The sequence below is a fragment of the Brachyistius frenatus genome, unplaced genomic scaffold, assembly GCF_029030835.1.
Source record: "Brachyistius frenatus isolate BFR_SWC_R1_liver_20210118 unplaced genomic scaffold, ASM2903083v1 Contig_2, whole genome shotgun sequence".
NCBI classification, from domain to species: domain Eukaryota; kingdom Metazoa; phylum Chordata; class Actinopteri; family Embiotocidae; genus Brachyistius; species Brachyistius frenatus.
The window spans coordinates 7,693,597-7,709,016 of NW_027210601.1; the positions used below are offsets into that span (position 1 = coordinate 7,693,597).

Consider the following 15,420-nt stretch of genomic DNA (forward strand, 5'->3'; position numbering starts at 1 on the left):
GGTCGGGACATTCCTTTCCCACAACCGGTGGACACGGAAACCGGCCGAAGCAACGATGCAGACAGAAAAACCACAAACTTGGCACAACAGCTCGGCCACTGAATAAGAGGGCTGTCCTCTACGTTGTAGAAAAGGAATTGAATTACAGAGAGGTAGGACTGCCAGGAATAGAGGGTGGCCCCCGGCCAGCCACTTTCAGTTAAGTGGGCGTAACAGGATCCAGCGAGGACACAATCAAAAGTCTTTTTATCGCTTCGGATGAATTCGCGCTGGATTCTTATGACAATATTTTTTATTAGAAAAAGCATTCCATTACTGTAATACAAGTTTTCCAGAAGTGCACGTTTGAGTCAATTCTTGCAATGTTTACACACGTGAAGATTACTGTCGAAAGAGGAACGAGTGATACGTTTCCAAGAGAGGGAAGATTTTTGTGGGTTCATCTTAAATCTATGACCAGGTGAATGTATTATTCTGAAGCAGTAGCTTCTTCATGGACTACCAAAGTGAAGAGTTCACTGACAAATACAAAAGTGTGCCACTGCTGGGCCGCACAGATGTCAGAGTAAACAGTTGTGTATCTTCAGAGATCTTTGACTTTGCTGTATTCTTCACGAGGTTAAAAATTAACAGAAATGAAATATAGGTGAATCAGAACAGTGCCGGAGGGATGCCACTTCCAAACAGCAGACTCCAAGAAGTTGGGATCTTCCATTTGTTTGGCTCTTGGCTCTAAAATGCGAATCAGACAAAACGGTGATTAGAATTCCTTCACATCCCACTTGTAAGTAGCTCCAGTACCTGGTTCACTCAGGTCGGTCCCTTACGTGATTGTCCAGCAGGTGAAGCCAGTCGTTGAGATGGTTGACGAGGGTGAAGGCGTCCGGGATGTTGTCGCCTTCTGAACAGAAGAGCAGCAGCACGGCCAGCGGGAGATCCTCCGCACAACTGAAATCACATCCACGCGCAACAAAGCCAATGATACAAAAAAAAAAAGGAGAAAAGAAGCGGTTTCAGTTTCCTAAATTTGATGAAAAACATTTACCGTGCCAGGGAAAGTTCCTGCTGTTCTTATCATACTGAAGAAAAACGGGTATTCTGCAAGTTTTCAAGCTAAATTGAAGTAGATATCTCGTAGTAGACAGTCCCAATGAGCCGACAGGTATGAAATTAATCTACAATACTATGATCAGTATGTCAGAACTGTACTGAACATGTTAACCTGTGACTGATCATTCTGATCAAAACATTTCATAATTAGGGGGAAGCTGCATGTTGAACTGTCACAGGGTCCCCCCCCTCCCCCACGCACAGCTGGGTGCCCTTCTTTGATCTCCAGGTGGCCCGCTCTCCGTCTCTACCTGTCCGTGTAAAGTCCTTTGGTGATGCCTCCTCCAGGGATGCAGAGTCGTGGTTCTGCGTTGGCGTCTGTCAGTCCGGGGAAGGCCGGCACTCGCTCCATCTCCCTCCAGCCCAGCTCCTTCAGAGCGTCCGCACTGGTCTTCAGCAGGGACGCGGTGGCCAGGTACCTCAGAGGGATGCTGACATGCCCACGTATTGGTTAGTGGAGGTGACTGGGAAAAGCAGTGGACAAAAGCAGCGGCGACGCCGAGGGCATGTTTACCCCTGCAGCTGCTGGTCGTCCCTCTGGTAGGCGTGGCTGCTGGAAAGAACAACAGTCCTGGAGAACCCGCTGGCTTTGATCCAAGACACGAGCAGCTGACGGAACCTTTTGGACTTTGCCTGCAGTTTAAAACAAAGGTAAGAATAAACAATCGACGCAATAATTAGGACTGTCAACAATCATTTCATTGTCGCCTGAACATAATTATTTGCGCTGACGCAAATCAATTTGCGTCATTGTCAGAATTGCTTCCAGTCGCGTATAAAAACAGCTGAATGAAACTTAACAGACGTCATATTTTGTTCACTATTTTCATGCAGTTTCCCCACCATTTAAGGTTTGACTGGTTCTCTTTTAATAACATCATCTTGCTGCTGCTTGAAGCACACGGGTGGAGAATTAGCGCCACCTCGACGCAATTAACTTCTAATATTTGATCCGCAGCATTTCAATGAGCAACTATGGACAAAATTATCATGGATTTAGCTAAAACACTACAGCTAATAAGATGTATTATTAAAGTATTGTCTGGCTTATACCATAGTGGTATAAAATAAACTGGAAAAAAAAAACCAATGAAATTGTTCATCTCAATTAACTGTATGCCAATTAATCGTTAATAACAATGTTGTGATTGTAACGGCCCTAAAAAACAATTCCATTTCTTAATTTACCGAAATCCAATTTACACGATTATGGAAGATAGCGAGAGAGTTACCACACTTTTAAAACATATCTTTGCCAATAAAAACGAGATTATACAGGAAGGCCTGCTACTAAAAAGACTGCCTGTGAATGAAGTAAGTAAAACTGCGCGTCTTTACGCAGCTTCCGTTCATTCTCGTTTATGCTTTCGGGCAGCTTTGCAGGTTTTATCCATTTTATGAGGGTGGTGACACAAACAGAGCAAAAAGACATATTTTTTCACACGAATGTCATATTGTTGAAGTTACACTGCCAGCAGGGGATAAAAAAATAAAAAATAAAAAAAGAAAAAGGAAAGACAATGAAGTCATTCAGATGCAGCAGACTTGTTTACCTGAATAATTGGTGCTCTGATCTGAAGAATGGCCAACTTGAGCTCTGGTGCTGTGTAAACTGTGGACAGAGGAGGGTTGACAGATTTTCTTTTCTTTTTACTTCTCAGATGCTGCAAATTACTGACGACTTGATCTCACAACAACAACAACAACAACAAAATGTTTCCAAAAAGGGACCGAGTTAAACATATCAAACCCGATGAAGTGTTTAAAACAACACGTTATATCTTTCAGTGGGTTTTTTTGGTGGGGTTTTTTTTCACGACACACGTAAAATGATGTTTGCATGCATCCAAAAACGTCCAGACCTCTTAGTTTTTAAACACACGACGGGGTTTGGGTCGGTACCTTCTGCAGGGGTGTGCAACTGCTCGGTGTCCTCCTCGCGGGTGGCGTACGGGTTGTTCCCGGCCATCGGGATGAGACAGTCGGTGTGTATGTGGCCCGCTCGGCTCATGTTGAACGTGGACACGAGGAGGTCCACCGACAGCTGAGCCACGTTACCGACAGCTACAGCTGGCTGGAGGGGGGTGGAGGGGGGGGGGGGGGGGGTCACGACCATCAACATCAGCTGGACAGCTTTGATCTGATCACTAATTAGCTTTCTTTAAAAAAAAATTATATACGTAATAATGCAATCAAAAGTAGCTTTCTGGTGAGGATTTGCTGCTTTTCCTTGTCTTAAATTATTAACTCATCAAGACCGGACAAAGCAAAGCAATTTGAAAATTAACATGATCTCCAATTTAACCAAATGGACCAGTAAAATGCTGCTGTCACATTTATGCATCCGTAATGATGATCCAATTGAATAAATTACAGGTGTAACAGCATATAAATTCCGTTCATGTGTACTTTAATTTGTGTCCCTTATTTTGACGCAACAGTTTTATCAGGACTTTTTCTTACAACTCTGTACACATGTTTGGAGGACATCGGTTTTGAAGATTGCACCGGGGTTTAAGGTCACGACACATTTGTTTTAGGGATTTTTTTTTTTTTTTTTCTGGCCACTGCAGGGCTGTGAAATGAAACGATCATTAGTCGTGAGGGAGTTTAGGGAGTGTTGCAGAGATTCTCCATCGACAGCACAAACTACAGCTGTTGTCACTCACCATGACGAGGGTGTAATCTTTGAAGGAGGGCGGCGAGTTTTCTGAAGAGATGAACATGTTGCCGTTCAGCCAGCAGACACAAACAAACAAACAAACAAACAAGTTACTGAGAAATAGGGTCGAAAGAAGTTGTAATCGCGACAGATTAAATCTCCGGGGCTGCTTTCACTTCTATTTTCATGCCGGATTTTTGTGGACCTCCTTTCGCGTCACCGTGGCGACTGTTGATGATTAAAGCGGTTTTAGTAGCGCCTGTAAATGCCTGAATAAAATGCAATCGCGAAGCTTTATTTTTGAAAAAAAAAAAAGGTTTAGTAATCTGTTTATTGGGCTTTATGTGTTATTTGTACTTCGTATTTAAAATTGTGTTTGAGAAAAATATCCATTCTAATCAGGCATATCAACGGTCAAACCGCAGCGACGCGAAGATTTACTGCGCAGTGATGTTGAACTCACATTTTCCTCAGCAGGGAACAGATAGATGTAATATTAATGATAATAATTTAATACAGCTGTTTTAGAGGAAGCTCTCATTTATTTATCCATTAAAATTGACATTGAACTCACCTTCAAGAAGTATTGTTATATTAAGCCTGATAAAAACAAATAGTAAAATCTAAACATTGCAAGGAAAGAAATATGTTATAACACAATGCAAAATGAACACAACAACAAAACACTAGAGCATCATTTTCATTATTTTAATATGATTGTGTGTTCAGTGTTATTTGCAAATCACCTCAGTGGAAACGCACAAAAATTACTATAAATGATTAACATAAATCTTCAGCCAGCAATAAGAATACATTTCAACATATTCAATTATTGTAGGCTAGCCACATTCATTCGACACTATAATGTTGATAATGACGGCAACATTTCTTTTAATTTTTGTAGTTGTACAAGATGAACTAAACTCCATCTCATGCGCTTGAATTAGACAAAGCTACAGAATAAACAGGGAGAATAATGTGAAAACAAACTGGACGGCCGTGCTCACACCGTGGCAGGGAGATTTAGGTTTAAAAAAAAATCGTGTTTAGTATTTGTTGCTTTATATTTTATGAAGTAAAATATTTACGAGTGGAGTTTTAATTGTTGCCAACAAAAGGATTGTCAGCCGTTGATAGTTTGAAATGAATATAACAATGATGTTGTTCGGCATCAGAGATCGTGTTGAGACAACCCAAAGCTTCTACTAATCCATGTCCCAGGTCCAACCGCAGACGTAAAAACAAAACCGTGAGTACTAGAAACTCTTCTTCTTTTATGTGGTAGTGAAACAAAAGAAGTGACGACGTCAGCGAAGACGGATGTAGCGTGCCATCGGTGTCATTTCGGCTCGACTTCATTGGGAACAGGAAGGCCGTTCACAGCTGCCACAGCATTTTCTACCATCCGCAGTACCATCTTTTTTATTGTGGCGCACGTGTTGGTGCCAATGTGGGGCGTGATTAGCACATTAGGGAGGCTGAGGAGAGGATGATCCCTGCACAGGAAATCAAGCAGAGGAGGTGTTTGAAGTCAGAAGAGGTCACTTTTTTGCTTCCTTTCATTTAATTAATGGTTTTGGGGGAGGTTAAAAATAAAGACCGCCTTGTAGCTGCAGATCTTTCACGTTCAGCTTGTTGTGTATACATTATTAATCCAAGCTTGCATAGAGGTTGGAAAATGTCCAGGGGAAAAAACAACAACAACATTGTCCACTGTTCTCCCTCTCTTTAGCTTTATTTCTAATTTCCACCAACTTTTCTTAAAGTTCCAATCTTGAAGATCTGTTTTGTTGTCTTTGGCGACACCTGTGGCGATAAACGGTAATTACAGATGTGTTACTGGACTTAACCTGCAGGAGATCCAAATAGTGTGAAGACAGTCAGTTTCGTTATTATGACGGTGAAAGGGCTTTCATTGGTGCAGCTCAGCCTCAGTCACCGCTGTGTTACCTCATTCAGTTAAAGATATAACCACTTAATAAACATTTATTTACTTAAATGAATAAATGCCCCGAAAAAAATCAATGACAAGTGCAGCTCTGAAGATGCAAATGTATTGCATGAATGGACAGAATATCATTATAAACTAGAAATCAATCGTAAAAGTACTGCATCACATAAAAACATACATTAACGATACAGTCTTTATTTGAAGTTAATTGGAGTTCTGTCTTCGACACCGTATTGAAGGTGCGGACGGCCCTCGTGTGGAGGAACGTTCATGTATGAAGTGCATCGGCATGGTGTTGTGTCTCAGAGGTGATACCTGGGTAAAGGTTCAGGGTGAGTCACGTCTAAAGCTGCAGCTCCAATTGTTCCAGACTGCAGAGCTTTGACTAAAGCATCCTGGTCCACAACCAGACCTGAAACACGAACAGAGCCAAAGTCAGACTAAAGATCCCCGTGTTAGAAAACAGGATTATAAACGTCTAGGAAACACACACCTCTGCTGACGTTGACGAGCGTTGCGGTGGGCTTCATGAGCGACAGCTCTCTGCGGCCGATCAGCCCGCTGGTTTCAGGGCTCAGGTTCACCCCCAGCACGACGAAGTCGGACTCTTGCAGCAGGTCGTCCATGTTCCTGCAGTAACTCGCTCCCACCGCCTGCTCGTCTTCCACACTCCTGAACAGCACCAAAAATCACCCACCTCTCCATGAACACGGACTTTTTGATTCTTCCGGCTTCGATCGTCACATACAGCATGTACGGACTTTACGACCGACTGCAGCGAGGCCTTCTTCTGGTCCTTTATCGGATTCTGAGGTGACATTTGTTAAACAAACTCCCAAATTATCCACATTAACCATCATGTTTTCCCTTTTACCTTCTGCTTCTGTTGTGATACAGGATCCTCATGTCGAACCCTTTGCTTCTCTGAGCGATTTTGTATCCGATGTGTCCCATGCCGATGATGCCCAGAGTTGAGCCCGTGACTTCAACTCCCATCAGGCCTTGTGGCATTTGGGTGATCTCGGGGTCCACAGCTATTTGGTGACCTACAAGGAGACGTACGTGTAAATGTTTCTCAGACGTCTCTAAATGTCTCGGGAGTCTAAAAGCTTCTGACTCCCTCTTCTTCTGTCTGTCTAACAGTTTATAAACACACTACGTTTTAGGATATGGACTCATTTTTTGGGGGATTCAGTTAACCTTTGACCTCACCCTGGACAATCTTTCGTGCTGAAGCCAGAAGGAGACCCATGGCGATGTCTGCGGTGGCATCGCTCACCACACCAGGCGTGTTGGCCACCTTCACGCCCAGACTGGTGATGTACGGCACATCCAGGTGGTCGATGCCCACCCCTCCGTTGGCGACCACCTTCAATGACGGGAGTGCAGCGAGCAGCGAGGGCTCAGCGGCAGGGCAGCAGTTCCACACGAACATGGCCTGGATTTTGGGGCCGTGCAGCTGTGGGTTCTGTAAAAAGTCTCTGTGGCAGATGATGTTGAAGTGTTGTTTTATTATGTCAATGGTCTGTTCGAAGTAGCTCTGCTCGCCCTCCTCCGAGACCAAAGCCCACGGTTTGTCCTCTGCCATCACCTGGTGGGAACGAAGCACGCGTGTTAAAACGGAGACTCGGATCAGAAGCTTGGCTCCGTCCAAAGGTAACTAAATCCACCTACCAGCAACTCGAATGCTCGAATTATAGCAAATGATAACAGACAACCAACAGAGACCCCAGAAAATTACAGCTGTTTCCACATGTTTCTAGGCTTTATACTCTGATGAACAAACTGACAGCTTCTCGTACAGACCCAAGAGTGGTGTGAATCTTCTTAAATTAAATATTTCCCTAAACAACATTTGCATTATCGCATTATAGTTAAAAGGGGAAAAAAAAGTCTACCTTTTCCATTATTTACAGACAGCATATTTTCTCCCGAATTGGTTCAGTTAACTAATAAATGTACGTTTAGTTAAGTTACCAATAATTACACTTATTCTTGACACATAGACAAAACACGTTAATAAAACCACTTCTCATTAATTAAACACATATTAATACATTGTTATCAATAATAATCAGCAACACATTTAAAGGCTGATTATTAATTATTAGAACTCCCACTGAACATAAACAATTACAGGATTTGGGGAAAATAAAAACTTGAGTCTAAACGAGTACTACTTGTTTCTTCAGGTTTTCTTCTGCTGTCCAACCAGGAAGTAGTAATAAAGGATTTTCAAAGTAAGAGCTTTTTTTTTTTTTTTTTTTAACAAACTAATACGTTTCGCGGTATAACAACTAAAACAGCTTCTCCTGCCGCTATTAATAGTAATAATCCAGATAACAAAAGAAAATTGATATTGAATTGTGTGGGTTGAGGGGAAAATCGATTCAGCGTAAATGTTTTAATCACCACGCTGATTCCTGCGTAATGACGGCCTGTAATGTCAACCTGTTCACATCGCCGCGTTAACCGGAGCTGTTAGTTTATTCAAACGACGGCTGTAACTCGTCGGTTTCTTCCTCACATCCAATAAACATCCAATAAACCTTTAGGTTTAACTCTCCGCTAACAGCTACCTGTTCGCCCGACTGTTAACCGGAAGCTTCAATTTCACAATCACTTCACTTCTGGGTGCTTCGGAATAAAAGCACCTTTAACTTCCGCTTTGATTCATTCAATTAAAACTACTTTTTGTAATTTTATTATAACTTTCTTTATTCCACTTTATTACAAAACATATTTATTTAACATATATAAACAGTATTTTACTTGACGTTATTATAACATACACAATACTTATTGATAAAATTACCTACCAGCCCGGTTATCCTCTTTCATCTAAAGTTTGTACCCTCCATATACTATTTACTTTAATACCATATGTCACCAGACCACAGCAGCTGCTAAAACAGTAAGGACGGCTGTGAATTGCAAACTGGATTATGGTTAGGTTAGGTTAGGTTAGGTAGTTACTTTATTAATCCCCGAGGGGGAAATTTTTTCGCTACAGCAGCATACAGAAGCAATAAGATAATAATAGAACAATAGAAAAGCAATAAAATAGCAGTAAAATAGCAGTAAAAATATAAAATATAAAATGCACAGTATATACAGTATATACAGTACAGTATATATATCTATATATATTATATACAAACAACCAAGAAACACAGTCAACAGTATTATTATTATGATACCTTTTTGTGTTGCAGGTGGTGCACAGATCTGTGCAGGTCTGTCACTTTGAGAACAAGGGATGCTTGTGCTGGAGCCCACAGTTGCCTCACACATTGGACATAGCAGAGACATCGCATTCCGGCTGGTAAATTATTGATATTTGAAAATAATAATAAAGAGTTTTAGTTTGTGCATTATACACCTGTAGTGCAAGCGGTGTACAATTTGTTTAGTGCATGCAATGGAAGTCCATAGGTCAAATTGCTTTAAATGAATTATTAACACGACACTTGTGGGTCAACTCAACTATCTCAAACAAACTTAAGGTGCTAAGAGAGAAAATGCATCATGAAATAATTAAGTTTTAGGAGTGAGATACTTTAGGCAAGACCAAAATTGAGTTGCACTGAAGTTGATGAAGCTCTCACCTTTTGGTTTCAGCCCAGATGTTCCCTGACTCTGGAGTAGAAACTGGAGAGTGAGGGAACAGAAAAACAACTACCAGCTCTTAAATAAATTCTGACCTATCATTTGCATTACATGAAGATTAACCGGCTAAACGTAAGAATCTGATCTGTAAGCACCCTTGGGCATGAAGAGGAGAGGAGTGGAGGAATTCACTAAACACAGTGAGTGGGCAGGCGGAGGCTCCAGCGTGTTGATTGGTGGACAAAATGTGGTGGAACAATGATCAAAGGTCATAAACTACCCCGCTGCCCATAAAGAGACAGTACGTGAAACCGGTTATATTTGGGTCACATGTTTTTTACAATCAGGTCTCCTCATAATATAGTTTCATCATGTTAAAGTGATTTTTGTCAGAAAAAAACATACATTACCCAAAAGAGACAGCTAAGCCCCTTAAACAGAAAATAATAATTGGAAGAGCAGAATATGTTTTCGGTAAAAAAAATTTTTACAGCTGTTTTCCTAAGGTTTTTTTAAAAAGGGGTTTTTAATGAGTATTTTTAAGAGTTTTCTTAATGGTTTTTAAGGGTTGTTGTAGTTGTTTCAGTGTTACTCTAGGGAAAAATCAAATAAGCTAATGTTAAAGAATCTTATTGAAAGGAGTAAAGAATTAAAGCTGTATATAAGTGGGATTGTTCCCATTCAATGGAAAGAATCCATAATTGTTCTTCTTTGTAAAGATCCAAACTTGGCGAAGAGTTATAGATCGATAGCTCCAACATATCATGCAGGCAAAAATATGAGGAAAAATTAATAATGAAAGGTAAATTAGATTATTTCGAGACCAAAGGAAAATTAAAGTGTTATGACATTGGATTTATGTGAGGAAGAAGCACTATAGATCCTGCACTGTGTTTAAAACCTGAAATCACTAAAGCTGAAGTTAACAAAGTTATTACATGATGTGGCAAAGAGGGATAAACAACCTCGTTCCTTCAAATGAGTAAGAGAAAATGTAGAGATGGATTAACACTGATTGGAAAGTTTCAGTAAGAATAGGATTTTAGCTGGAATTATTTAGAAGAAAATGGAATCTTTCAACGTATAAATAAGACCAATATGGTTTTCGGTTATCATAAATACAATATTTAGCAGCATAGGCAGGTCTATTTAGAGTCTCACTATAAATAATACAAATACAGAGTTTACATGGTCTTAAAGTTACAGCAAGCAAGAGAGAAAGTGGAGGCATGTGGACTGGGGCTTTAGATTTTGTTATCAAGACAAAGGTAGTTTTGTCTTATCTTCATGATGAAGAAAATAAATGAAAAAAAAAATCATTCTTAGACACTATTTAGAGAACTAGAAAAGTAAAGTGTTTCAAGTATTTGGAGATTTGGTTTGACAAGAAGTTCACATTGAAAGAAAATGTTAAAAGGGACTAAATATTATTTAATGTTTGACAGGTAATAGTTGGGAGCAAACAAGTTTGTATTGAAAGTAAGTATTGTTTTATCAGGTCAGTTCTTGTTGTGGATGTATGATCTTTGAATCAGGGTCCAAAAAGTTTTTTTTTTTTTAAACAGTTAGACATAATCCTGTATCCAGTTTTGAGACTTTGAGCTGTCTCCAGCTCCAATATCAACTTCATATGGTGGGAGTAGATGTAGTGGAAAGAAGAACACAGCCAGCATTAACATATCGGGCGAACGTAAGGGGACGTAATGAGACTCATCCTTCACTCTCACGTAAACATCTATGAACATCTAACCACCAGATGGCACTAAGACATTAAGCTGCGACTGTATGTGGCAGCATCAAGACCTGTTGGAGGATTTTCACTGCTGAAACTCAGCTCTGCTGAGGGCTTCAATTTTGTATTTGCAACAACACATCAAACATTTTGAATCTACACTAAACAAGCAGCACTGGGTAGGACAGTGGTTTACATCCTTTTTTCCTTGTGATCATCTTCTTGTCACTCATGGAAATGAACAAATATGAAGTTTTGGTGTGGACGTGAGACTTTTGGCGGTTTTAGTTCATATATTCATCTTCACCAGGATGAAAGAGATAAAGTGATAATTTATTGGAAAAATATGTGGATGACTGAAAAGTACCTATAAAAAAAAAATACAAAAAAAATACAGTTCTTTTCAGCATATTTTTTCTTTGTTCTCTCTTTAATCACCTTGTCTGATTAATGTTTGGACCCTAAAGTTGAAAACCATTTTGTGCAATACCTGACAGGAACATTTCATACAACAAAAGATTAATAAAGCCAATAAGTAGATTTGAGTTGATTTGTCTACATTTTACTTACAACATTTCTCATTCTGTTTTAAAATACATTTATATTGTGAAAGTTACAACACGTTTATGATTTTTTTTTAAATTCTTGTTATTCTAATGTTTGCTAAATCTCTTTTGTTTAAATTACTTTTGAGATTATTCTGCAATTTGTTGTTTGCCTCTTTTTTCTAATTGAGATGAATTGGATTGGTTCTTTCCCTAAATTGAGTTTTTAAGATGACCTCAAATTCTTTTATCACTTAACTGACAGAAAAGTGTTTTGTTTGAGCCGTAAAGGTTTGCAGAGCATGCACGCTCATTCACAAAAGTATCCCTTACATAGACACATAGAGGCTGCAATTATTAATTATTCTGCAACCGTGTTGATCAAGTGTGAGTTCATGAGATCATTAATTATGTGAACATGCTATTGAGTCACTCTCTCGCCTTTTGGAGAGGATGGAGAGTTAGCTTTGATGCCATTGCCTATATGTGTGTGTGTGTTCCTGCATCAGAGCATCAGGGAAGGTCATGTGTGCAAAGGCAGCTGCAGATCAGCAGCTTACCTGCTCTTCGCTGTCGCATAATCTTAACCTCAGGTGTCTTCTCCTCCTCCTCCTCCTCTCGTCCCTCTGTGCTTTCAATCCTCCCTCACACCTGTGTCTTGTCATCCCTCCCCACCTCCCTCACTTCTTTCTCGACCTCTCCACCCTCCTGTCCCCTGCATGGGCATCGCCCCAAACCTCCCTGCTCCTTGACTTCTCCTTCCTTCTCTGCTCTTTCCAGATCTTCACTGGCTCCTCCCTTCAAGATGTACTCCCCCCCCCCCCGATGTCTATGAGGCGACTGCCTTCTTTCCTTCTTTCAACTGGTCAGGAGTCATTTAGGCTTTCATTAAGCCAGTTCAGATCTCCAGGCAAGCTCTACTTCCATCTGCCGCCACGTCTGATAGCAGGTGGCCTTTTAGCAAAGTGCTGACTCACATGGCAGACACAGCAGTAATACCTCTGCTTCATTACACAGCATTTTGGATCTTGTTATCAGTGCTCTTCTCTGATCACATGGAAGTATGATCAATGTCACATCAGGCGGTCAAAGGAGACGTTTTATTTGAAGTAACATGCACCAAGCGCCAGTTTTATTACCATCCCTCACTTCATGGCACATTATGGCAGAATTTATGACGTTGCATGTCAGATTCTCATGTCACAGTTTTATACCTGACCTGTGGTGTCTCAGTTGTCATGGCACAGCACAGAGGAGACAGTGAGGGGAAAGGTCCTGAAGTAAACTCTATAATTGATTGACGATGTGAATTCACAGGCTCATCCCGACTCAGCATAACCATGGAGCTCCAAAGTCAAGGTGTAGTTGCTTTTCATGCAACAACGCATTAATATATTTATGCCGTGTTGTTTTACCCACTTTTTTCAGAAATAAATTGCAAAAAAACAAGACAAAGAAAATGTTATTTATTTTCACTTTTCTGCTGTAAATTTCAAAAGTCATCTGTAAAGAAACAACATTTGTCAGTCAATGTACTGTGTATGAATAATTAGCACATTTAATAGATCATTAAATTGAACAGATAACTGTGCTTTGAATTTGCATTTTCAATTTTCTTTTCTATATAGGTTTATTTTCCCCACAAACATCATCAAACTCATGCGCTGTATCCTCTTTCTCTTTAAATCTGTAATCAATAGCTGTTATTACTCCACACATTTAACACATTTATAGACCCTGGTACCATAATACAGTGATGGAGGAGCTGAATACTTAAAAAGAGCAATACAACAGTATTTATTTATCATTTTGTGAACAGCATTTTATTCATTATAATTGCTTTATGTACTGTTGGGTGAGTCTATTTTATTCTACCATGTTTTAAACAATCAGTACATTTGCTGGGTTTAGGTTGCACTTTTCTTGAGCATTTCCATTTCATGCTATTTTGCACTTGTACTTAAGGAAGGTATTTTCTATTCAACCACATTACATACAGAACCTGTGTGTTCAAACAACAATGAAAGATGTTAGCTTTTATCTTTTCAGAAATTTATATTTTTGTCTGTATAAAGATATGTTTTTACATGCATGCATAACTCCATGCTTCATAAGTATTTCCGGATCCTGCTATGTATTTGTTTCTGTTGTTTGTGAAGTTATTGAAGAACTGTGAGCCCAGTATTATTTTTTTAATTGCCATATAGAAAATCTAGTGTAGTTTTGGTTTGTTTGCACCAGCCTGTGTTTGGCCACTTATGTCAATGAGTAAATCCATTTCCTTCTCTGTGCTAACATCTCCTGATCAACTCTTTCTACTTGAATAACGGGAACATCATGTTGACCAGAGGACATTGGCAGGACAATATTCTGACCAATTAAAAGCAAAATAAAGACCATGTGACAGTTTTAACACCTGTCTTTATTGACTAAAGCTTTCCTAAGTGTTTTTTTCCCTCCTGGGCTGTTCTTAGACAAGTTCAGAGGATTTCGCCTGCAGGTGCTAGTGTCTTGCAGAAGTAACAGAAACCACACATGTACACACACACACACACACACACACACACACACACACACACACACACACACACACACACACACACACACACACACACACACACACACACACACACACACACACACACTGTAAAATACAAAGTTGACACCTGTGCATCTTCAATGATTCTGAAGAGGCTCAAGAAGCAAATCTCAGCATGTTCTGGTTGAGAATAAATTCACCTGCTGGGTAATCCAGTCAGCCTGAGCATTAGTCTGCTGCTCATGACGCACAGCTCTGTTCGGTGAAGTCCCAGGTCAACTCAGTGAAAGCTGGTCTTGTTTCCTGACTGCGGGAGAATCATCTGCTCCTCTCTGGTGTCCACTCAACTATGCTTTGTCTGCTGATCATAGTCATATCAATACGTGGTTCGGCCCATTTCAGGAGAAACTTTCACTTTTGTTAGAAAATGAGAAAATTAAATTGTTGAGCAGGGAACTAAAAACACCAACAAAGACATTGTGATGCACTTTTACCTCCCAGTCTTATTGTGGAGTATTTGTGACTTTTTCAATATGAAGGTTTCAATGGCTTGTCATCAATAACATCATGATCCTCGCTGGAGGGAAGGCTGCCAGTAAACTTTGCTCACCTTGAAACTTTGGCCACACTCCTCAGCAGCTTCAGAACAGCACATGGTTGGCTCTGTCGAGTTAAGTACCAGATAATCAGTGGGAAGAGTTTGTTGGTTGTCTTCCGTGCAGCTCATTGGCTTCTACATCCAGCAGCAGCTACTTAGCCTTGTCTGTAAAGCCGCTGTTACCTAATGACAGAGTACGTGTCGAGCCATGGGTCGGCTGGTTTTGAAGGTGGCTGTCCAGTTCAAAGACTCTTGGTTGTTGAGCTGTGGCACACCAGGTCTACCTGGTGTCTATGTGTATGTGCAGAGTTGGGAGTTGGGGGATTGCTTTTCAGTGCACAGCCAGTCAGATCAATGTTATGCCAACCTATTAGTCGGAGGTTGCAGTGTTAGTTTCAAACGGTACTCAGGCACTCTCCCCCAGGGTCAAACCCACTGATGAGCTCTTACCTCTGTTAAGAGTGAATAACGGTGTTGTCTGCTGAGTAAAGGCCAATGACAAAGAGATGATCAATGGTACATTACCTTCCTCCGTTAGTGTCACAGGTGCTCCTGTGTTTTGTCAGAAATGCATTGGTTGGAAACGTTAATTTGCATTAAACCCAAACTAATGACCTGGTTATTTCTTCCAAAATTGATTAATTGGCTTTTCTATCTGACCACAATCTTATCAC

At 40.3% G+C, this 15,420-nt stretch overlaps 2 protein-coding genes across 4 annotated transcripts; both read right to left on the reverse strand.

Moving 5' to 3' along the window:
- Positions 1-274: 274 nt before the first annotated feature.
- On the reverse strand, positions 275-3,986 carry psmg2 (proteasome (prosome, macropain) assembly chaperone 2). The gene is made up of 7 exons (XM_069697615.1): positions 3,780-3,986; positions 3,013-3,184; positions 2,664-2,722; positions 1,625-1,743; positions 1,362-1,541; positions 828-948; positions 275-732 (listed from the first exon to the last, which is right to left on the reverse strand). The coding sequence occupies exons 1-7, from the start codon at positions 3,834-3,836 to the stop codon at positions 652-654; spliced, it is 789 nt and encodes a 262-aa protein (XP_069553716.1). The 5' UTR covers positions 3,837-3,986; the 3' UTR covers positions 275-651.
- An 822-nt stretch (positions 3,987-4,808) lies between these two features.
- Positions 4,809-9,460, reverse strand: LOC138620434 (probable 2-ketogluconate reductase). 3 transcript variants are annotated; one of them, XM_069697627.1, is made up of 7 exons: positions 9,332-9,460; positions 8,924-9,045; positions 6,936-7,314; positions 6,598-6,769; positions 6,217-6,395; positions 6,039-6,135; positions 4,809-5,268 (listed from the first exon to the last, which is right to left on the reverse strand). In XM_069697627.1, exons 2-7 carry the CDS (start codon positions 9,038-9,040, stop codon positions 5,112-5,114), a joined length of 1,101 nt encoding a protein of 366 aa, XP_069553728.1. In that variant the 5' UTR covers positions 9,041-9,045; positions 9,332-9,460; the 3' UTR covers positions 4,809-5,111. The 3 variants fall into 3 exon arrangements, with proteins under 3 accessions (XP_069553728.1, XP_069553739.1, XP_069553750.1); XM_069697638.1 differs by lacking the exons at positions 8,924-9,045; positions 9,332-9,460 and adding an exon at positions 7,861-8,329; XM_069697649.1 differs by lacking the exons at positions 8,924-9,045; positions 9,332-9,460 and adding an exon at positions 7,398-7,766.
- Positions 9,461-15,420: the final 5,960 nt, after the last annotated feature.

Bases quoted from the DNA above. Each gene is read 5' to 3' on its own strand.
- psmg2 (XM_069697615.1), bottom strand. From the start codon at position 3,836: ATGTTCATCTCTTCAGAAAACTCGCCGCCCTCCTTCAAAGATTACACC. The intron at 1,744-2,663 runs GTAAACAAGTCT...TTTAAACTGCAG, and splicing joins TCAGAGCACCAATTATTCAG to GCAAAGTCCAAAAGGTTCCG. The intron at 1,542-1,624 runs GTAAACATGCCC...TGGGCATGTCAG, and splicing joins GACGACCAGCAGCTGCAGGG to CATCCCTCTGAGGTACCTGG.
- LOC138620434 (XM_069697627.1), bottom strand. From the start codon at position 9,040: ATGCGATGTCTCTGCTATGTCCAATGTGTGAGGCAACTGTGGGCTCCA. The intron at 7,315-8,923 runs GTATCATAATAA...CGTTCCCACCAG, and splicing joins ACCACCTGCAACACAAAAAG to GTGATGGCAGAGGACAAACC. The intron at 6,136-6,216 runs GTGTGTGTTTCC...TTCGTGTTTCAG, and splicing joins GCTCGTCAACGTCAGCAGAG to GTCTGGTTGTGGACCAGGAT.